This window comes from Danio rerio, chromosome 15 (genome assembly GCF_049306965.1).
Source record: "Danio rerio strain Tuebingen ecotype United States chromosome 15, GRCz12tu, whole genome shotgun sequence".
In the NCBI taxonomy this organism is placed as follows: Eukaryota; Metazoa; Chordata; class Actinopteri; order Cypriniformes; family Danionidae; genus Danio; species Danio rerio.
This window is the reverse complement of record NC_133190.1, coordinates 48,530,001-48,555,000: the sequence shown is the minus strand read 5'-3', so window position 1 is coordinate 48,555,000 and position 25,000 is coordinate 48,530,001. Positions and strand designations below refer to the sequence as shown.

General features: G+C 38.3%; 1 protein-coding gene across 3 annotated transcripts in view; it reads right to left on the bottom strand.

Annotated features, from left to right (window-relative positions):
• dgkd (diacylglycerol kinase delta) overlaps positions 1-25,000 on the bottom strand; it is an 86,201-nt gene that overhangs the window by 34,875 nt on the left and 26,326 nt on the right. For all 3 annotated transcript variants that reach the window (XM_073924118.1, XM_073924119.1, XM_073924120.1), the window contains 14 exons: positions 16,251-16,355; positions 14,675-14,807; positions 14,479-14,585; positions 12,405-12,530; positions 12,203-12,305; positions 11,886-12,048; positions 10,539-10,647; positions 10,133-10,272; positions 9,970-10,054; positions 5,761-5,855; positions 5,579-5,678; positions 2,337-2,613; positions 1,783-1,902; positions 51-179 (listed from right to left, as the gene is read on the bottom strand). In XM_073924118.1, coding sequence (XP_073780219.1) covers positions 51-179; positions 1,783-1,902; positions 2,337-2,613; positions 5,579-5,678; positions 5,761-5,855; positions 9,970-10,054; positions 10,133-10,272; positions 10,539-10,647; positions 11,886-12,048; positions 12,203-12,305; positions 12,405-12,530; positions 14,479-14,585; positions 14,675-14,807; positions 16,251-16,355 — 1,792 coding nt within the window. The remainder of the gene's footprint in view (positions 1-50; positions 180-1,782; positions 1,903-2,336; positions 2,614-5,578; positions 5,679-5,760; positions 5,856-9,969; positions 10,055-10,132; positions 10,273-10,538; positions 10,648-11,885; positions 12,049-12,202; positions 12,306-12,404; positions 12,531-14,478; positions 14,586-14,674; positions 14,808-16,250; positions 16,356-25,000) is intronic.

The following is a 25,000-nucleotide window of genomic DNA, read 5'->3' as shown; positions in this document are numbered from 1 at the left end:
AGTAAGTGATTTCTCTAGGAAGTGAGTTAAATGGCGCCCGCTGCTCTTACTTGGGTAGAGGATCTTTGTGTTCAGCATTGGCATATTCTCTCTGCTTCCTGTCTGAGCTGGAAGTGAGGCGGAGCTGCCTATGGACAGGTTTCCTTTACTGATGAGCTTCTCACATGGAGTTTTAGACACTGAGAAAGACAAATAGAGAGAATTCAAAAACCCTCCTGTGCGAGGAACTACTTTCTTCCACCCTGCATTTAAAAGAAGCTGTCATTGTTGTTAACACTCTCATTATTATTATTAATTTTGCATTAATTTCTGCTATTTATGCTTTGGCAATATTCCAAGTACAAGTCAACCCAAGTTAAAGCTGCTGTATGTGAGTTTTTGACTCTTCTAAAGCATAAAAACACCATCATATGTGTGCAGATATTCAGAAACATGCTCAGTGAACATATTTATCTGAAACACAATGCTGAAGTCAGATATTCTGCTTTGAACATGTGCGTTACGTGCTGGAACGGCTGTCTTTGTTTTGGTCATTTAACCCGCCCACTGACAGTTTAGCCAATTATATTTCAGCACCCGGGTTGTCTTGGTGGAAAACAGCGTATTTCACTCAGTCAGTCATGAAGACTCTCAAAGCATGCGTCTGTGACTGAAATGTGACCTCTGGTGGACAGTAGCAGACTCTGAAATGAGACACAGATTCAGAGTTCCACATGAGGAGGTTATTTATCAGCAAATAATATAAATATTACGAGCGTAAACATTAGCTGAGCAGGGTACATTGTAACCCCGTGTCCTAACAACACGCTACCGGACGAGATCTGCAGTGATGAGCAATTTGGCTGTTTGCACCAGACGAAACACAACAGAAATGTAAACACAGCCATTCAGCAGCACAGAATAGTGCACTCACTGCACTCCAGCCAAATGGTAAAGTTTATAATCTAATAATACACATTAAACCTCTTCAACATGATTAAATGTAGATGCTGAATCACTGAAATGTGTTGGTTTGCTCTGAGTCACAGTTCTGGGGTTCAGTTTCAGACGGTTTATTTTATTATCCAGATCTGACGTGACCTATCTGCTGCTGCTTTCAGTATGATGGCAACAAATGTGATGTGAAATGCCATTCAGACTCACATTATTGGCATTTACTAAATAAAGCACATGAGCTGTACCTGAGCTGATCAGTTTTCTGTTGTCCAGCTGTGAGAAACTAAAGCCGTTTCTAAAATATAAATTTCAAGTGTTGGTTAGGACTAAAACTCCTTTTAATATGGAAAATATTCCCTCTATTGGAAGCCATTATTTTCATATAGAACACAACTTAAATCAGCCTTTAGGCTCGACAGTCCGGTACACTCCAATTGGTCCTCAATCTGGCAACCTGCGCTTCTGTGTGTTTTGATTCAAGAATGCAATATCTAGTACAACCACTGGGTGTCAAACTTACATACTGCACCTTTAAAAATAAAGCAAACTGAACTGAACTAAATTGAGAGAGCAAGAGAGAGATTGTTAAATATACTGTTCATTATTATTGTATAATTACATTTTATTGTTATGATTTTAATATTTTATATTTGTTTTTTAGTATTATTATTGCTTATTTTAGCACTACTACAATGCAATTGTTTTTATACTTAATTAAAACAAAAGCTTAATTGTAAATGTAAAATGCTTTAGCACTACATTTGTCACCGCAATAAAGCCAATTTAAAAGAGAGAAACGAGTAAACATGAGCGATGCTGTGTTATAGTAGTGTGTTTGCGGCTCACGTCTTCGACTGCTTCTTGGTCTGTTGCTGTACAATCGCTCTGACTCTTCATCCTCATCTTCATCTTCTGCTGGTAATGACGGCAAACCTTCCTCTGTTTGAGCGTTCTGTTCATCCACAGCTGAAATACAACATCACATATATGAAAAATCATGCACTGGATTATTTACTTTCATAACGTAATGCATTAACCACATCAAATTTGATTTATTTTGATTAACATGAAGGTTGACAAGCTTTCACATTTTAACATAATTTTTGAAAAAGATTTTTGTATTCTTATTATTTTGTAATTCAACTTTTTATTTTAGGTTCGGAAAAAAATATTATTAGTTTACAAAATGAAACCAAAACTTTTTCTATAAATCATAAATAATTATAAATAAAACTATAAATCATAAATAATCTATGCAAACTGAGAATTTCAAAATGTTTCGTAATTAATAATTCATTATATTATTATTTAATATTATTATACATCAAAAATATTGTTATTTTAATTCTACAGCCATAGATTTATTTTTTCTCTTAATATCCAAAAAAACTGAGTGATACCTTTCTCCGTGTGCTCTATGATCTGTCTGATGGCTTTTTTCAGGCTGTTGGCGCGTAACATCAGCTGCTCTCGGGGTTTAAAGATGGCGGCGGGTGGTCGAGGAGAACATGGAGTGGTGATGGTGGGTGGGGCAGTGGGTGGAGCTAAAACCACTCCCTCCCCATCGATTTGCTCTTCAGCGATGGTGGGCGGAGGAGCGCTCATCACACTGGAGGCCTGAGCTTCATCATTAAGAGTCTTTAGTAAGGAGTCCAGCTTTTCCTTAAGCACGCCACACTGCACATGGAAAACAGCATTAGCCAATCACAAAACACTACCAGCCAATCAAAAACATTCTTAACTAATCACAAAATACTACCAGCCAATCACAAACACAGTGAAAGAATCACAGAACACTCTCAGCCAATCACAGAACATCTTTAGCCAATCATGAAATCACATGATACCACCAGCCAATCATGAAACAGTCTCAGTAAAACATGACACTCTTAGCCAATCACATAACATCACCAGCCAATCGTGAAACACTCTTAGCCAATCACATAACACCACCAGCCAATCATGAAACACTCTCAGCCAATCACATAACACCACCAGCCAATCATGAAACAGTCTCAGTAAAACATAAAACACTTTCAGCCAATCACAGAACACTGCCAACCAATCACAAACACATTGAGAGAATCACAGAACAATCTGAGCCAATCACAGAAAAACTCTCAGCTAGTGATGAAACACTCTCAGCCAATCACAAAACACTCTCAGCAAATCTCAAACACTCCCAGGCAATCACAAAACACAACCAGCTAATCACAAACACTCAACTTATCACAGAGCACTTGCAGCCAAACAGAAAAAACTCTTAGCCAATGACAAACACTCCCAGCCAATCAAATAACACTTCCAGTCAATCACAAAAAACTGCCAGCCAATCATATAACACTTCCAGACAATCACAAAACACTCTCCACCAATCAAATACAGCCCCACCATTTACAAACACTCCCAGCCAATCACAAACACTCCCAGCCAATTACAAACCCTCCCAGCCAATGACAAACACTCCCAGCCAATCACAAACCCTCCCAGCCAATGACAAACACTCTCAGCCAATGACAAACACTCCCAGCCAATCACAAACCCTCCCAGCCAATGACAAACACTCCCAGCCAATCACAAACACTCTCAGCCAATGACAAACACTCCCAGCCAATCACAAACACTCCCAGCCAATTACAAACCCTCCCAGCCAATGACAAACACTCCCAGCCAATCACAAACACTCTCAGCCAATGACAAACACTCCCAGCCAATCACAAACACTCCCAGCCAATTACAAACCCTCCCAGCCAATGACAAACACTCCCAGCCAATCACAAACACTCTCAGCCAATGACAAAAACTCCAAGCCAATCACAAACACTCTCAGCCAATGACAAACACTCCCAGCCAATCACAAACACTCTCAGCCAATGACTGCCAGCCAATCATATAAAACTCCCAGACAATCACAAAACACTCCCAGGCATTCATAAACACTCTCAACCAATCATAAACACTCTCAATTAATCATGAAACGCTCTCAGCCAATCACAGAACACTACCAGTCCATCATGAAGTACTCTCAGCCAATCACAAACATTCCCAGCCAATTACAAAACACTCCCGGCCAATAACAAACACTCCCAGCCAATCACAAAACACAGTCAAATACAGTCTCAGCCAATGATAGAATGCTCTCAGCCAATCACAGAATACTACCAGTCAATCATGAAGTTCTCTCAGCCAATCACAAACACTCCCAGCCAATTACAAAACAGTCTCAGCCAATCGCATAACACCACCAGCCAATCATTAAACAGCCTCAGTAAAATATAAAACACTTTCAGCCAATCACAAAACACTGCCAACCAATCACAAATGAGAGAATCACAGAAAAATCTCAGCCAATCACAGAAAACTCTCAGCTAGAGATGAAACACTCTCAGCCAATCACAGAACACTATCAGCCAATCACAAAACACTCTCAGCAAACCACAAACACTGTCAACTAATCACAGAGCCCTTGCAGCCAAACGGAAAACGCACTCAGCCAATGCCAAACTCTCCCAGCCAATCAAATAACACTTCCAGTCAATCACAAAAAACTGCCAGCCAATCATATAACACTCCCAGACAATCACAAAACACTCCCAGGCATTCATAAACACTCTCAGCCAATCACAAACACTCTCAATTAATCATGAAACGCTCTCAGTCAATCAGAGAACACTACCAGTCAATCATGAAGTACTCTCAGCCAATCACAAACATTCCCAGCCAATCACAAAACACAGTCAAATACAGTCTCAGCCAATGATAGAACACTCTCAGCCAATCACAGAATACTAGCTGTCAATCATGAAGTACTCTCAGCCAATCACAAACACTCCCAGCCAATTACAAAACACTCCCTGCCAATCACAAACACTCCCAGTCAATCACAAAACACTCCCTGCCAATCACAAACACTCCCAGTCAATCACAAAACACTCTCAGCCAATCGCATAACACCACCAGCCAATCATGGAACAGTCTCAGTAAAATATGAAACACTTTCAGCAAATCACAGAACACTGCCAACCAATCACAAATGAGAGAATCACAGAACAATCTCAGCCAATCACAGAAAACTCTCAGCTAGAGATGAAACACTCTCAGCCAATCACAGAACACTATCAGCCAATCACAAAACACTCTCAGCAAACCACAAACACTCTCAACTAATCACAGAGCCCTTGCAGCCAAACGAAAAACACTCTCAGCCAATCACAAAACACAACCAGCTAATCACAAACACTTTCCACTAATCACAGAGCACTTGCAGCCAAACGGAAAACACTCTCAGCCCATGCCAAACTCTCCCAGCCAATCAAATAACAGTTCCAGTCAATCAAAAAAACTGCCAGCCAATCATATAACACTCCCAGACAATCACAAAACACTCCTGGCCAATCACAAAACACTCAGACAGTCACAAACACTCACTCAATCACAAACCCTAACAGCTAATCACAAAACACTCTCAGCCAATCACATAACACTACCAGCCAATCACATAACACTACCAGCCAATCACATAACACTACCAGCCAATCACAAAACACTACCAGCCAATCATGAAACACCCTCAACCAATCATGATACACTCTCAGCCACTATCATACAACAGCATGTCAACAAACAGCCATTCGCAGCTGACCTTTTTAGCCATGGCCTCTGACTCCTCTAAGTTTTCAGTGTTTTTCTCGTACGCACGTCCGACTTTTGCAACAAAATCCTTTACGGTCTCGCACAGGACTCTGAAAAACATACAGTTAGACACACACACACACACACACACACACATAAATACACACTAGTAGTCATGAATATAGTACACACTTGGCAGAGGAGATGACTACAGAGTGCTGATCGGATGTCAGGATTTTGGAGAGATGAGCAGCAACAGAGTCCTCATAGGTCAGAATGTGCTGCACCTGGAACAGAACAGCCAATCAGAACAGAGGATACGCAAAGCAGCCAATCAGAGCATAGCAGAATACCACATGCTGAGTGAAATACTAGTTTAATAGTAATTAAATACAATTTTCAAGAGTTCACACTTAGATAATGCTTGACTATTTAAGCAAGATTGGCAAGCTGTCCCAGGAGAGAAACCTGAGCTCGGTGATAGATGAGCCCAAGGCTCCCGTCTGGTCAATAAGCCAGGGATACGAGATCAGATAGTTCTCCATAGCTTCCCAAAATAGACCGCTAACTGCGCTAGTTTGAAGTAAGTGCTTGTGACTTTAACTTTTGTTGCATGGTTTTTGAGTGTGGGAGGAAACCGGAGCACCCGGGGAAAACCCACGCGAACACTGGGACAACATGCAAACTCTGCACAGAGAGTATCAGTTGGCTCAGCTAGTGTTGAACCAACGATCTCCTTGCTGTGGGGCAACAGTGCTAGCCACCGAGCCACCGTGTCGCCCAAACTGAGGAGGAGGGAGAAGGGATGGGTTTCCAAAACGAAGTTGAGGAATGAAGTTTAGGCTGGATATATATTTTGAATTTAGAGTGATCCGATTGGCTAGTTAGTGATTAGTGATAGGGATCAGCTGTAGTCAATCCTATCACGTGCTCCTCTCGAAATTAGTTTAAGAAACTTCACTTATTTATAGAGTAGGGGACTTTACAGAAAAATATGTTCATGTAAATATGTAGAATATATAGAATTTAAGGTTGAAAAAATATATTTGTTGCAATATAAAACTCAATTAAAGGTGCAGTATGTAAGTATGACACCCAGTGGTTGACCTAGGTATTGCACCCTAGGATCAAAACACATTTTCACTCGGTTCCTCCTCTGATGAGTACGCGCAAGCGCAGGCTGCCAGATTGATGTTATCGAGCCTAAAGGCTAATTTAAGGCTGATTTGAATCATTTTCTAAACTAAAAAGCAGCGGCACACGATAGAGGAAATATTCCACACACTAAAAAGTAGGGCTGTGCAATTAATCGAAAATCCGATTTCGATTTTGGCTTTAAACGATTATGAAAAAGCATTAATCGAGATAAACGATTATTGCATCATATACCGCCCCCTTTCCAGCTGTACACATTTGTTGCTCTTAATGCACGAAAGACCGCGTGCTTATGTGTGCACGCGTCAGCATTCGGTCTCATTCGCACACTGAGACTCTAAACTTTCTTCTACAGACAATTTAAAAAATATTTTGCTTAAGGGGGCTAATAATATTGACCTTAAAATGGGTTTCAAAATATTTAAACCTGCTTTTATTCTAGCTAAAATAAAACAAATAAGCCTAGAAGAAAAAAAATATTATAGGAAATACTGTTAAAATTCCTTGCTCTGCTAAACCTCCATATTCGTCTGCCCTCATCCACATTTCTGTTCCTTCTCGCACTCTGCGATCTTCTTCCTCCCTCCACTTGTCTGTTCCCTCTTCTCGCCTTTCAACTATGGGCAACAGAGCATTTAGCCGCTCTGCTCGGCGGCTATGGAACTCATTACCACCTGCCATCAGAAATATTGACTCCAAGTGTGCCGCAAGCCTGCGTTTGAGTGAAGGTCTCGGCCGTTAGATCGCCCCCTGGGGGCTGGCTGCAGTACAAGTCATAAAGCCCGCCTCCTCTGCGTTAATGAAGGAGACTTGAGCCCAAATAAAAAAAAATATTACACTTGCAATAAAATGTCCCGAAAGATGGTTCTGGTGGATTAAGGCACTGATTATTGTGCTGAAATAGGTGCAGATCTTCATTTATAAACAGTTTGTTTTTAGCAGTAATTTAATGCTGGGCGTGTCATCGTGATTGACAGCTGTGATTGACAGTTTCTCAAAGCAGCGCGTCTGAGCTTCGGCAGGAGACTGAAATGTTATTATTCGATTTCTGTCTTATTTTACCATGACAACATGAGTTCAGCAGTAAACTACAGTTTCTGACATACATGATCTGGTGGAACACTGTTTATTCGCTAAGGTCAGGGCTTTTTTCGGGCTTTATTAGTTTGCTGATACACGCCTAACCACCCAGATGGCAAAACACACTCGGGCCAGTTCCGGCTAGATTCTCGCCTGCCGGAGACTTACCCCTCAGACTGACTACCTCTGCTGGACCTACTCCGGATGCCTGGACTCACTGCCCGATTCCAACCCGAGTCAATCGAGCCAGATGCGGCGGCCGAGCGAGCCGGCGCTGCCGCATGCGAGCCGGAATCAGCCCGCGACGCCGCGAGTAGGTTATGCGCTGCCGCCCGGAGCTGGCGCGATTGAATATATAAAACCCTCATATTTGTTAACGTTATTACATCCATTTGTGTTGATATGACAGCAAACGCATGCTGAGAAGTTCGGGGGGCGTGGTTTATTTTACATAAAGCGTTTGGTTGGAAGCTCGACTCCACTCATTATCACGGCTCCTCCTCTGGCTCCATCAGACAGTCCTTCTGCGCATGTCAAGGCTCCAATTTCAGCAGTCTTTTGCGACAGTTTGTGCCCATCAAGCAGGCGTTTTACCCTCAAGGCGTTCAATGGGAAAAAGGGCTGTCGCGTCGTCCATATTTTTTACAGTCATTGATTGACTCCCTTACACTGTTCAAATCAAAACTCAAAACCCACTTATTTAAGATGGCTTTCAATACTTAATTAATTTTATCTGCACTATTGCTCTGTATATTTTATTATTTCTCTTGTTGTTTTATTGCTCTTGTTGATTGTACAGTGTCCTTGAGTTGCTAGAAAGGCGCCTTTAAATAAAATGTATCATTATTATTATTATAAACATAATTTGGGAAATAGTTATTTAATAAAAATTCTCAGGAGCGCTAATAATTTTGACTTCAACTGATAATCGTTTTGAAAAATCTTGATTACAATTATGACCAAAATAATCGTCATTATGATTTTTCCCCAAAATCGAGCAGCACTACTAAAATAAGTTTTTGTTCTTACCAACACCTGAAATTTACATCTTAGAAACGGCTTTAATTTCTAACAGCTGAACAACAGGATAAACTGACAATGATCAGCTCAGTTACAGCTCATGTGCTTTATTCAGTGTTAAATGCTAATAATGTGAGTCTGAATATCATTTCACATGACATCTGTTGCCATCATACTGAAAGCAGCAGCGGATAGTTCACCTCAGATCTAGACAATAAAATAAAACGTCTGAAATTAAACTCCAGAACTGTGACTCAGAGCAAACCAACACATATCAGTGATTCAGCATCTACATTTAATCATGTTGAAGAGGTTTAATGTGTATTATTAGATTATAAACTTTACCATTTGGCTGGAGTGCAGTGAGTGCACTATTCTGTGCTGCTGAATGGCTGTGTTTACATTTCTGTCGTGTTTCGTCTAGTGCAAACAGCCAAATTGCTCATCACTGCAGATCTCGTCAGGTAGCGTGTTGTTAGGACACGGGGTTAAAATGTACCCTGCTCAGCTAATGTTTACGCTCGTAATATTTATATTATTTGCTGATTAATAACCTCCTCATGTGGAACTCTGAATCTGCATCTCATTTCAGAGTCTGCTACTGTCCACCAGAGGTCACATTTCAGTCATAGACGCATGCTTTGAGAGTCTTCATGACTGACTGAATGAAATACGCTGTTTTCCACCAAGACAACCCGGAGTGCTGAAATATAATTGGCTAAACTTGCAGTGGGCGGGTTAAATGACCAAAACAAAGACCGTTCCAGCACGTAACGCACATGTTCTAAGCAGAATATCTGACTTCAGCATTCAGATAAATAATAGTTTCAGATAAATATGTTCACTGAGCATGTTTCTGAATATCTGCAAACATATTATGGTGTTTTTATGCTTTAGAAGAGTCAAAAACTCTTTAATATATTTAATTAGCTGTCATTCCTTTTATTATTTCATTATTATTATTATTAAATCTTGTGCTTTCAATGTATATTTTAATTACAATTTTGTATATTTTAATAACAAATTTTAGCGTATCTATTCCACATTTTTTCATAAAATATCAATTAACAGCTGAGAATGAACACGTGCTGGATTATAATGAAGGCCGTCTATGCAAATATTAGCAGTGAACATCATCACCGTTACCTCTGAGTCATCACTACAGTCCTCCGTCACCGTGGAGCTGGAGTGTTGCCGCGGTAACTTGGTCTCATAAACCATAATGCTCCACCTGGAAGAAATGACTGTTTAAATATTTGTTGAGGACGAAAGCGGAGTGAGAACGACTGCGAAAGCCACACAAGCTGACCTGTCCAGCATCTTAGTGCTGGCTCTCTCCAGTTTCTCCAGGATCTGCGGTAGCTGTGTGTCATCATCGCACGCCGATCCCCATCCCAGAACCCTAGCCAGGTCATTTCCCGTGCCCAGAGGAAGCACACCCAGCTGGCACTGAAAACACACACACAAACACACACTCTTAGGGCCTGCATTCACATTTGATCGACCACTCACAGCTGAAGTCAAAAATATTAGTGATTTTCTTGTTTCTTTGTCAAATATTTCCTAAATGATGTTTAACAGAGCAAGGAACTTTTCACAGACTTGCCAAATAACCCTACTTGCATAATTAACCTAATTAAGCCTATATATGTGAATTGAATTCATGTGTACTCTAAATGCAAATGAGCTGCTCAGCTATATATGAATATGCATACCTGTTTGTGTAAAGTCAGCGCGTCTATCTCTGACAAAACCCAGCCGACGCTGCCGTCTCCTCCACACACCAGAATACGAAACGTGTCAAACTTCTGAAAGAGACGCAACCTACGACAAATACATACAAAATCACACAATGAGGTGCAAGAATGCTGAGAAATATCTGTAGAGAAAATAATCTTATTTTCTATATCAAGTTGAAATCTTTCTCTGGCCCCACTGATATTTTAATCTCCTATTTTTATCTTTATTTTAAGTATAAAGTCCCTTTATTAGAACTTTCTGCAAAAATGTTGTCTAGATAGGCTGTTCAATTAGCTCTAGAGTATAAAATAAAATAAAATAAAATAAATAAAATAATTAAATAAATCAAATCAAATTAAATTAAAAAAATAAAATAAATGAATAAATAAATAAATAATAAAAAAAACACAAAAAACTATTTAAATCAAATTGAAAATAAAAAACAATAAAATAAAATATATAACTAAAACAAAACAAAACAAAAAGGAATACAAACCCAAAACTTAACTATTAAAATCAAATTCAAAAAACAAAAAATAAATAAAAAACATAAGTAAATTTTTAAAACAAAACAAAAAAAGCAAAAAAACAAAAAATTAAAATAGCATAAAATAAAAATTTTAAACTAAAACACAAGTAAAGCAATAAAATTAAATAAATTACAGAAATACACAAATTAGTTACACAACACAAAATAAAAAAACAATTCAAATCATACTGAAAAATGAAAAAATAAAATAAAATAAAACACATAAATAAATAAATAAATAAATAAATAAAACAAAACAAAAAAACAAAAAGGAATAAAAATATTTTTAATTAAAAACAAAAAAAATAAAACAATAAAATAAGGAAATAAATTAATTAATTAATTCAACAAAACTAAATTAAATTAAAACAAAAAAACTATTCAAATCAAACTGAAAAGTAAAAATAAAAAATTTAATTAAAATAAAATAAAAATTTCATTAAAATAAATAAATACATAAAAAGGAATAAAAGCACAAAAAAACTATACAATCAACCTGAAAAATAAATAAATAAAATGTAAAAATTACAAAAAAATATACAAATGAAATATTTTTGAAAAAATACTACAAAATAAAAAAAATAAAAAATAAATAAATTAATTAATTAAAAAGAAATAAAAACACAAAAATTATATATATATAAAAAAAATTATAATAATAATTATAATAATAATAAAACCAAAACTAAAAACATTCCCTAAGCAGCCAACTAAACCAAATAAGCTAGTTTAAAGCAATAATCTATAAGTGGCGTGGTGCAGATTTGTGTTATTTACTGAAAGTGTGTTTTACCCCAGATGTGGACCGCCGTTCATCAGGTCAAACACCTGCGCTGGATTCAACAGCTGCTTAAAGCGGCGCAGAAACTTCACACCCTGATTATCTCCACTTTTACTGTTCACAAACACCAGCAGTGGACTCGTGCAGGTCGGGGGACACGTCGCTTTCCAGAAACCTACAAACACACACCCATATATTTATGAGAAAAAGAGAGAGAGATGTTATTTCAATATAATTTATTACCCAGCTCTCAGGAATATTTTTTACACTGGTTAAAAGTGCTCTGATTGGTTGGTTTGTCAGATGAAGCGCTCTGATTGGCCACTCACCGTCCGAGTCGATGCTGTTGAGGGCTGTGGGTGGAATCACAGAGACTTTACACTGACCCAGAGGACACTTTGGAGAGAGCTGATCTTTACAGCCAGCATGCACCTGGAGAACACACACACACACACACACACACAGCTGAGTGATCCACTGAATGTGCTGTATTGTCTATTATCAGAATATAGACGGTCCACACACACTCACCATGGCTTTACACCAGAGACAGCGCCAGTCCTGCAGTCTGAGGACGCTGCCGCAGGTTTTATCACACACTGTACACTTAGCACTGACCGGCAGATTCCCCTCCAGCCACTGATGAGGCATCGAGATCTGTTCAATACAGCACCAGACATTATTACACTGACATGACATTAACAACACTGACACTTATATGCTGCTGATTCATGCAGTGGAGTTGGTATCAAGTGAACTGTTAGAATGTCGCTAAGCGAAAAGCAATGATAAGCAAAAAGTAAATGACAGACACTGCAGAATACTTTTCTAATTGTGCATTTCTCATTATATGTTAAAAACATGCAAATCACAATAGATTTACTCGAGAATACTCTTTTTTTCAGAGAAACTGAATGAAAATTAAGCAAGCTTCTGCATAAAAACAGGTGAACAAAATATCTGCCTGTTATAAAATAATATGTTGGTTTTCCCTCGTTTTGAAATCTTGCTCTGACCACATTGACAGATTGAAGTATTTAAAAATAAAATAAAATAATTAACATCAAACAGAACAAATAATACTAATATATAAAACTGAATATAGAATAAAGTAAAATAAAATACGGAAAAAAGACACCAAATAAACCGAATAAAAAATTTATAAAGTAATATAAAGCAAGAAGAAAAGCAAGAAAGAGATGAAAAATATAAAACAATTCAAAACAAATGGATTAAAATTAAAATTAAATAAAACAAGTAACAGTAAAATTACACAAATATTTAATTAAATTACATTAAATAAAACAAGTAAAAATAAAATGACATACAAAATGAAATAAAATTAAACCAAATAACATTAAATAAAATAAGTAAAAATAAAATGAAGTATACATGTTAAATCAAACTGAATAAAATGACATTAAATAAAACATGTAAACATACAATTAAATAAAAATATTAAATTAAATTAAATGAAACAAGTAAAAATAAAATGAAATATGCATATTAAATTAAATTGCATTACATTAAATAAAACAAGTAAAAATAAAATGAAATAAACATATTAAATTAAACGGAATTAAATTACATTACATAAAACAACTAAAATAAAATTAAATAAAAATATTCAATTCATTTAAATAACATTAGATAAAACAAGTAAAAAATGAAATAAAAATATTAAATTTAATTAAGTAACATTAAATAAAACTAGTAAAAATAAAACTAAATAAAAATATTAAATAAAATTAAACAACATTACATAAAATATTAAATTAAATTGAATAACATCAAGTAAAAGAAGCAAAAAAATGACATAAAATATTAAATTAAATTACATTAAATAAAACAAGTAAAAACAAAATGAAATAAACATATTAAATTAAACTGAATTAAATTACATTAAATAAAACAAGTAAAAATAAAATGAAACTAATATTAAATTAAATTGCATTACATTAAATAAAACAAGCAAAAACAAAATGAAATAAACATATTAAATTAAACTGAATTAAACAACATTAAATAAAAAACGAAAATAAAATTAAATAAAAATATAAAATAAAATTAAATAAAATTAGATAAAACAAGTAAAAATAAAATGAAATGAAATATTAAATTAAATTACATTAAATCAAACATGTAAAAACAAAATGAAATAAACATATTAAATTAAATAACATTAACTAAAACATAAATAAAATGAAATAACAATATTAAATTTAAATAAATAACATTAAATAAAACTAGTAAAAATAAAATGCAATAAAAATATTAAATTAAATTAAATAACATAAAATAAAATATTAAATTAAATTAAATAACATAAAATAAAAAATTTAATTAAATTACATTAAATAAAATACTAAATTAACTAACAATAAATAAAACAAGTAAAAATAAAATGAAATAAAAATATTAAATTGAACAACAAAATAAAATAAAACAAGGAAAAACATTTTTTTTATAGAATTTTTTGTTATAACTAACAGTTTAAATGAAATACTATTTAATCTAAACCATTAAAAAACTCACTGAATTTTTTGGTTTCCTTCTAACAATACCAGAATAAAAGCTGATGTGTTATGGTGTTTGTTTGTCTCACCCCATCCTCGTCCTCCAGTATGTCTTTGCCGATAGAGGCCAGTGTGGTCCATTTGCAGTTATTGGTGGCTCTGACCGCACAGCGCTTATGAGCCTTGAACTTACACACTGTTAACATAAAACACACACATTCAGATATAAAACATTCACAATAACCTATGATGATGATGAAAATTATAATGATGGAGGAGACGGACCTTCGCAGGACAGGCCGTGAGACGTGACTCCAGAAAGAGCCTCTCGACAGACATTACAGTAGGTGGGCCGCGCGTGGGAACAGGCGTACCAGTTGTGCATCCCAGAGAAATGATCCATACTGAACTGAGTCGACTGCACACGCGCACGCACACACACAAACACACACGCACACACACACACACATACATTCAAACAACACAGAAAATGACAGTTTAGAATGTTTTCAAAAAGAATGTGTTCCTTCGATCTTTCTGATCATCAAAGAATCCTGAATGATCAAAGGATATCATTCATTCATTCATTCATTCATTCATTTTTGAACCGCCAACTGTTCCGGCTAACCCAAAAATGGACTAACTAAAACTTTGGGTTAAATTTGGTTCTATTCTCTTCATTGGCAACCACATACCCTTCCCGGCCACTTTATTAGGTACACCTTACTAGTACGGGGTTGGACCCCATTTTGTCTTCAGAACTGCCAATCTCCCGTTCCACCACATCCCAAAGCTGCTCTATTGGATTGAGATCTGGTGATTATGGAGGCCATTTGAGTACAGTGAACTCATTGTCATGTTCAAGAAACCAGTCTGAGATGATTCACGCTTTATGACATGGTGTGTTATCCTGCTGGAAGTAGCCATCAGAAGGTGAGTGCACTGTGGTCATAAAGAGATGGACATGGTCAGCAACAATACTCAGGTAGGCTGTGGCATTGATACAATGCTCAGTTGGTACTAATGGACCCAAAGTGTGCCAAGAAAATCTCCCCCACACCATTACACCACCACCACCAGCCTGAACCGCTAATACAAGACAGGATGGATCCATGCTTTCATGTTGTTGAGGCCAAATTCTGACCCGACCATCTGAATGTGGCAGCAGGAATGGAGACTCATCAGAGCAGGCAACGTTTCTCCAATCTTCTATTGTCCAGTTTTGGTGAGTCTGTGTGAATTGTAGCCTCAGTTTCCTGTTCTTAGCTGACAGGAGCGGCACCCGGTGTGGTCTTCTGCTGCTGTAGCCCATCCGCCTTAAGGTTGGACGTGTTGTGTGTTCAGAGATGCTCTTCTGCAGACCTCGGTTGTAACGAGTGCTTATTTGAGTTAGTTGCCTTTCTATCAGCTGGAACCAGTCTGGCCATTCTCCTCTGACCTCTGGCATCAACAAGGCATTTGCTCCCACAGAACTGCCGCTCACTGGATATTTCCTCTTTTTCAGACCATTCTCTGTAAACCGTAGAGATGGTTGTGCATGAAAATCCCAGTAGATCAGCAGTTTCTGAAATACTCAGATCAGCCCGTCTGGCACAGACATCCATGCCATGTTCAAAGTCACTTAAATCCCCTTTCTTCTCCATTCTGATGCTCAGTTTTAACTGCACCAGATTGTATTGACCATGTCTACATGCCTAACTGCATTGAGTTGCAGCCATGTGATTGGCTGATTAGACACTTGCATTGATAAGCAGTTGTACAGGTGTCCCTAATAAAGTGGCCGGTGGGTGTGCACTGATAGCAACAATAATGAGTGATCTGTGGTGTAAGAGTGGAGACGATCAGAGATTCTGAAGCTGACCTCAAAGTGCTCTCTGTTCTGAACACTCTTGAGCGCCGCGATCCACTCCTCCATTTCTTTCCTGTTTTCTGCACAGAGAATGAGCCGACGACACGGAGTGATCACCTGCGCACACACACACACACACACACACACACACACACACACACACACACACACACACAGAGACAGACAGAGAGAGAAAGAGAGAGAGAAACGTCAATGCCAGAAACACAATAGATTACTGCAACTATTATAAGTGCTTTAGTCACACATAACTTTGTGTTTGTGTGTGTGTGTGTGTGTGTGTGTGTGTGTGTGTGTGAGGCAGAGAGCAAGCAATAAGGATTCCAGAAATATGTGCTAAACTAAGGCCAAGAAACAAGGAACACACTGTCCAACACACACAAGCACACACAAAGAAACATACACACACAAGCATACACATACGCACGCACGCACGCACGCACACACGCACACACACACACACACACACACACACATACACACACACTCATGCAAAGCACCTAAACTTAAAAAAACAAAAAAAAAACAAATACAAACACACACACACACACACACACAAACTCAAAAACAAATACAAACACACACACAAGCATAGTGCACACACAAAGTAACACACACACAAATATGTGTGCACGCACAAACACACAACTACAGGAAAAACTGACAATGATCAGCTCAGGTACAGCTCATGTGCTTTATTCAGTGTTAAATGCTAATAATGTGAGTCTGAATGCCGTTTCACATCACATTTATTGCCCCAGATCTGGAAAATAAAATAAACCGTCTGAAACTGAACTCCAGAACTGTGACTCAGAGCAAACCAACACACATCAGTGATTCAGCATCTACATTTAATCATGTTGAAGAGGTTTAATGTGTATTATTAGATTATAAACTTTACCATTTGGCTGGAGTGCAGTGAGTGCACTATTCTGTGCTGCTGAATGGCTGTGTTTACATTTCTGTCGTGTTTCGTCTGGTGAAAACAGCCAAATTGCTCATCACTGCAGATCTCGTCCGGTAGCGTGTTGTTAGGACACGGGGTTACAATGTACCCTGCTCAGCTAATGTTTACGCTCGTAATATTTATATTATTTGCTGATAAATAACCACCTCATGTGGAACTCTGAATCTGCGTCTCATTTCAGAGTCTGCTACTGTCCACCAGAGGTCGCATTTCAGTCACAGACGCATGCTTTGAGAGCCTTCATGACTGACTGAATGAAATACGCTGTTTTCCACCAAGACAACCCGGGTGCTGAAATATAATTGGCTAAACTGGCAGTGGGCGGGTTAAATGACCAAAACAAAGACAGCCGTTCCAGCACGTAACGCACATGTTGAAAGCAGAATATCTGACTTCAGCATTGTGTTTCAGATAAATATGTTCACTGAGCATGTTTCTGAATATCTGCACACATATGATGGTGTTTTTATGCTTTAGAAGAGTCAAAAACTCACATACAGCAGCTTTACTATAATAAAAACACAACAGCTTCATGCTCACAGACCAAAAATACAATTACAGAAGACTCACTGGAAGACCAACTTTTCAGCTGCCAAACCTCAAGTATTCAAAGGCCTAAAATACTCTGTGTGTGTGTGTGTGTGTGTGTGTGTGTGTGTGTGTGTGTGTTTATACGGCAACTTCCCAATCCGTTTCCTCCAGCTGCTGACAAAGACCCTCTGTTCCCACACGGATAAAAATAACTCGCGCCTTTCCTCCGCCAGAACACACACACACACACACACACACACACACACACACACACACACACACACACACACACCTCGTATTATTCATTTCACAGACGAGTACACAAACTGCCTCATAAAACCAACTCAAATATACAGAGAGCGAATCAGCTGACGCACAGCAGAAGACAAGTGTGTGTGTGTGTGTGTGCGTCTGCTTAATGTCTCTGGTGGAGATCTGCAGGCCACATTTGCCACACACACACAAACACACACACACACAATTACACAAACAAACATAACACACACACACACAATTAAACGACACTCACTAACACAATTACACAACATATACACACACGATAAAACAACACATACACACACAATTACACAACAAATATACACACAAGCAAACACACATACTGAATTAGGCATTGACAGTACCCATTTACGTATACAACAGACACATCAATTACACAACACACACACACACACGCACATCCGATTAAACCACGTACATACACGATTGCACAACACACAAACAGGCACACACAGAATTTATTACAAAGCAAGCACCCCCACACACACACACAATTACACAACTCATAAACAACCAATTAAACCCCATTAATACACACACACACACATATACACTCACACACAATTACACAACACATACGAATGCACACGCTATATTGCACAGCAGCCATATGCAAACGTACAAACATACACACACATTTACACAACACACAAACACACAATTACATGACACATGCATAAACACAGACACAAACACAAGTGTAAACACACACACAGACAACAATTACACACACATAATGTAAACACACACACACAATTATATATACACAAACAGAGAACCAAACACACACATAATAAAAACACACACACACATACACACACACACACACACACACACACACAATTACAAAATACACATACATGCAATTAAGCCACATACACAATTGTACACACACAAACAATTAAATATACACACAATTAGACCCAAACACACACATAATGGAAACACACACACATACACACACAATTAAACACACATAATTACACAGCACATACACACATTTATACCACACACCTACACACACACAAAAAGGCAAAAACACATCCATAAATACACAAACACACACACACACACACACACACACACACACACACACAATGTAAACACACACACCTATACATACGCATACATACACAAACACACACAAAAACACACACACACACACGCAAGCAAAATTAAACACATAATTACACAACAAACATACACACAATTACAGCGCATACACAGTTAAAACACGCTAACACCCTCAATTGTAAATACACACACACATACACACACACACACACACACACACACACACCCTCAATTGTATACACACACCTACACACACACACACACACACACACACACACACACATCCATAAATACACACACACACACACACACACACACACACACACACACACACAATTACAGACACAATGTAAACACACACACCTATACATGTGCATACATACACACACACATGCGCGCGCAAACACAATTAAACACATAATTACACAACAAACATACACACAATTACAGCGCATACACAATTAAAACACACTAACACCCTCATTTGTAAATACACACACATACACACACACACACACACACACACATATATATATATATATATATATATACATACACACACCTAATATTTCAGGTGAACTATCTCTTTAAGAGGTTTGTGCTTGTGTGTGAGTGTTTGCGAGTGCTGTTGTGCCTTGAGTTCTGAATGTAAATCAGTTTTGTGCGTCAACACTTGTATTAAAGCATGATCCTGCTGAACTCTTGCGCAAGCGATGACGTCTGGAAAAGCATGTGGAGTCTTGAGGAGCGCCAGAGCAGGAGCAGCTGACTCTACAAACAATACTGATCTGATCTCATCTGATCTGATCTGATCTCATTCAAATTAGCCACAAGCACTTAACACACAACCTCCTCAAAGCTCCAGAAACATCCCTCCCCTCGCTTCTGATCTCACTTCACATGTTCATATTGACAGATCCCACTTTATTATTGAAGAGTATTACTGTTTTCTTAGTACTGGGTTGTGGGATGCGCATGTTGGAATAGTTGGCGGTTCATTCCACTGTGGTGACCCCTGATAAATAAGGGTTAAGCCGAAGGAAAATCAATGAATACGTTTTGGTTATTATTATAATGGCTATATGACAGCGGCACAGTGGGTCATACTGTCACCTCACAGCAAACAAGTCGCTGATTCGAGCCTCGGCTGGGTCAGTTGGCATTTCAGAGTGGAGTTTGCATGTTCTCCGGGGGCTCCGGTTTACCCAAGCAGCAACCTCCCGCTCTCCCTCGGGAAGTCAATACGGAAGTCACTAAAACTGCAATTCATCTGATATTCCGCTAGTCCTGGCCGCTCCTGGCTCCAAAACAGAGCAAATTTCAATTGAGCCCACTGTTAGAATGGCCAACTTCACAGCAGAAAAAAAGGTGTTTACAGCCTGCTACAAGAAAAGATTTTGGTTAATACAGCTAATATTACCCTTCATGACAACTGTGAGGGGGTGAATTTTTTTATAACTCATCCGTTTCCTTTATATTAAGTTATATTAAGTTTGCATAATTAAGGGCGTGGCCACTTGAGTGACAGCTAGGTCTCGTTGGTCGCCTCAGCTGAATCCTGCAGATTAGCCACTGATCTCGGCATATTCATCGTATTTCTGTGTTGTTTTATGTGGCTCTTCACAGTCAACTGCCTTTTGGACTTGTTTCCTACGATTATTAGATGGCATGGCATGCTGAGTGCACTTAATTGTGCTCACAAACCATTCATGTGTCCTCCTTTTCCCATGTGAGTAAAGTTATATACTTATATACCATCTCTATACATGTATGTGTTTTATTTAAGATCATTTATCGTTTATATTTATGTTTAGAGCTGTAATGCACTCCAGAATCTGACGGATTGATTAGCTGTAGGCTCTAGAACAGTCATCTGAAGCGTTGTCATACAGTGTTATGCTGGATTTCATCAATAGTCTTACATTAACTAACACAGACTATATCTGAAGTGTTTAGAAGTAATTCACGTGTAGTAAAACGTCATAAGAACAATGTTTAGTGGCTCAATGTATTACAGCAGTGTTTTTAAAAGACTAAACACTTTATTGATGTAGTGTACAGCCAAGCACAAGTGGTCAGAACACAAACGAGTCGCAGGTGATAAAGTATTAAGCGTTCTCCCAAAGTAAAGTGTGTCTGAGCCAGGTCCAAGCAAAATGCCAGCAGGTGTCTGTAGCTCCGCCCACTCTCCACCTCTTTGCCCTTATTTGGTATCCCGCCGTGGGTGTGATGACGCGCGAACAAAATGGCGACGGTTGGCCGCGCCTACTTGTGGCTTCTTTTGCGCTCTTTAGAAACCTATGTGTGATGTCACGGACACTACGTCCATATGTTTTACAGTCTATGGGTTTACCCCTCAGTCCAAACACATGCGAAATAGGTGAATTGATTAACTAAATTGGCTATAATGTATGTGTGTGAATGAGTGTGTATGGATGTTTTCCAGTGATGGGTTGGAAAACACTAGCTCTAAAATTATGTTGGTGAATTAGTATCGGCTTCTGCTGTTCTGATGTCAGCTGCAGATGTGAATGAATGGTGGAAGAAAGTAGTTTCTAACACAAAAGGGTTTTAGACTCTCCGTGTTTGATTTTCCTTTTTATATACAAGATTGTGCCGTCGAACTGTGTCGAAATGTGTGTGAGCGATACCACACTCATAGCAGTGTGATATGGCTGTATATTGACACTGGTGAAAGGCGTGCGTTGGCTTGAGGCTGCAGGCCGAGTGCCTTAGTCCCCCAGCAGGGCTGATATACAGCCATATTGCAATGCTATGAGTGTGATATTGCGTTTATACAATAGTTCAACAGCATAATCGTGTGTATAAATAAAAAAATCAAACACGGAGAGTCTCAAAACCCTTTTATATGAGGAACTACTTTCTTCCGCCGTTCATTCACATCTGCAGCTGCCATCAGAACAGCAGAAACCATTGCTTATTCACCAACATCACTTTAGAGCTAGTGTATGAATGATTCTCTAGCGTAATGTCTAAAGTGATGACAAAACAGCTGATTTTGCTGACATTTTAAGATTATAAGGCTGAACGACATGAAATGCCATCAGTCTACAGAGATTTCCCAGTATTTCTCTGTTGCCTGGAGTTCCCCTGGCTGAGGTGCTGATGAGACTGCGGTCTTCATCCCAAGTGTGGAAGCAATATTTGGCCCTACTCACACTATGCCATCCGTACCGTGCCCAGGCCCGTTTCCCAGATCGTTTGAGAAGTGTGAGTGCGCTGAATTGGGCTCAAGCACGGTTCACTTGGCCGGCCCTGCCCCGGTTGGAAGAGGTGTGCCTGAGCGCGGATCACTTGGGCTTGTGTGTGAGTGCAAAACGCACCAAAGCCCGAAACTGAAAGTGAGACGTGACTTTTAAGGGGCTGTTTCATATGGATTTATTAATCATTCTTACTGTTCAGTGATCGCAAACTGCCGTAGTTTATTAAAGACGCAAACCACTCACTGCACATCAGCTGCGCGCCTTCAGCAGACCTCCTCATTCCTGAAGCACGAGGGCTTTATGATTGTTTATGAGCGCCAAAAGTGGCGGATCTGTTCGGCGAAATATCTGACTGCGTGTCCCCGCATCCCTAAGGACTGTTTGGCGAAATATTTGACTGCATGTCACTGCATATCAAACGACCGAAACGATATAACTAGAGAAATCTCCACTGTGCTACTGGGTGAGAGCGTATGGCAAGCCGTTTTAGCATTTAAACCTTGTTCAGACTATCCATAAATATATTAGAGATATCTCTAATTATATTTTGACTAGTCATTATTATAATTCGACTAGTCAGAATGACAATTAGAGATATCTGCAATTACAATTGTACTAGTACGAAATCAGATTGGAGATATCTGCAAATATATTATGACTAGTCATATTCCTCCATTGACTTCCATTGAAAAATATTTGCAGATATCTCTAACTGAGTTTTGACTCGTCAAAAATCCAATTCAAGATATCTACAACTGTAATTCGACTATTAGTAAATTTATTAGAGATCTTCAAATATATTTGTAAATATCTCTAAATATGTATTATGACTAGTAAAAACTCAGTTAGAGATATCTCTAATTACAATTGTGATGAGTCAAAACTCAGTTAGAGATATCTGCAAATATTTTTCAATGGAAGTCAATGGAGGAATATGACTAGTCATAATATATTTGCAGATATCTCCAATCTGATTTCGTACTAGTACAATTGTAATTGCAGATATCTCTAATTGTTATTCTGACTAGTCGAATTATAATTATGACAAGTCAAAATATAATTAGAGATATCTCTAAATATATTTATGGAGTCAGAACAAAGATTTAAATGCTAAAAAGGCTTGCTATAGAGAGTGCTTCTCACTGAACAGAGCAGCAGCGATGACGTAAGCGTGCCGAGGCCCGATATGGTGTGAGCGCGGGCCGTCGGGGGAGACGGGAGGGGGGACAAGCGTGCTTTGGCCCGGTTCGAGGCAACTGTACCTAGTGTGAGTACGGCCTTAGTCTCATTAGTTTTAAGCCTTTTGGCATATATCTTAATAAAGTTTATCTGTTTAAAAGAGCGTTTACTCATTTTGAACCTTGTTTTAAACAATAGCCATCTGTCTTGTCATTTTCAGTGTGCGGAAAAATTGCCAGCAAAACTAAAGCCAATACATTTCTTTACCCATCTCCCACCATGCAAGCAGGCCCGGCCCTAACCAATTTGGCGCCCTAGGCAAGATTTCAGGTGGCGCCCCGTCACATCGCAGTAGATTCCACTGCTAGTGTACAGTCATAAGAAACTAACCAGCTTTTTGATCGACTACTACAAGCTGGGAAAATGTCAAATAAATATGCCAATGCAATTAATATTATTGCAGAATAGATCTAATATTTACACATTTGCTTGAGGAAGCAATGATGGGGGTAGTTACATTACTATTACTATTTTCCAAAACATCTATGCCCTTCCATAACATTAGCTGACGATAAAACTAACAGATAGCACTATAGCTATTTAATGATTAGCAATGTTATGTCATATCTATCAACGGGATGTTAAAATATGGGAGAACAAATAGCTTCAAATGATAGAATACATAGCAAACAATAGAAAATATTGACAATAAAATAAAAGGTTTAACCTGTTAAAATCAATGGCCCATACAGAAATTAAATAAAGCTATAAAATCTATTTAGCTTTTAATTGTATTTGCATATTGATTACAGTTACTATAGTTATTTAGTGAAGAGCAGCAAATGAATCTCTCATTGTGTTTTGTTTGATAACAGAGGTGTTCATGTAAGAATGCACAGATCTATAATGAATGAATGAATGAAGCATTCGACTACTTTAGTAACTGTTGTGCTCATTTAAGAGAAAATGAGTTGTGTTTAAAATAAAACAAGCAGGATAGAGCAAAAAAAAAAAAAAAAAGCACTTTTCAGACGGACGGTCCCTTAAGCTCTCCCAGCTAAACGCATATCCCAGGCTAAACGGAGCAGTGCTCGAGCGAAAAAAAGTAAAAGGCAGCTGTGAAACATAACCAGCTTTGTCTTTGTGTAGGAAACACACTTTAGATCTTTTTAGGGTAAGAGGTTTTTGAGTTATTGCCATCTATCACTGAATGTGTGTCAGGAATATTGAAAACAAAACCAACTTAAGCCTGGTTTATCCTTCTGCGTCAGGTGACCGGCGTAACCCACGGCGCAGGCAACGCGGGTGGCTGTGCATTTATACTTCTGCGCGCTGTCTCTGTTGGTCTGCATTAACACTTCCGAAACGCTAGTGGGCAGTGAGGTGTAAATGTTCCTCTGTGTCGAGTTTCTTCGCTTCTGTTTCGCTTTTCCTGGACACTTCCGGGATGTACAAGTAGCTCAAACTCGCTC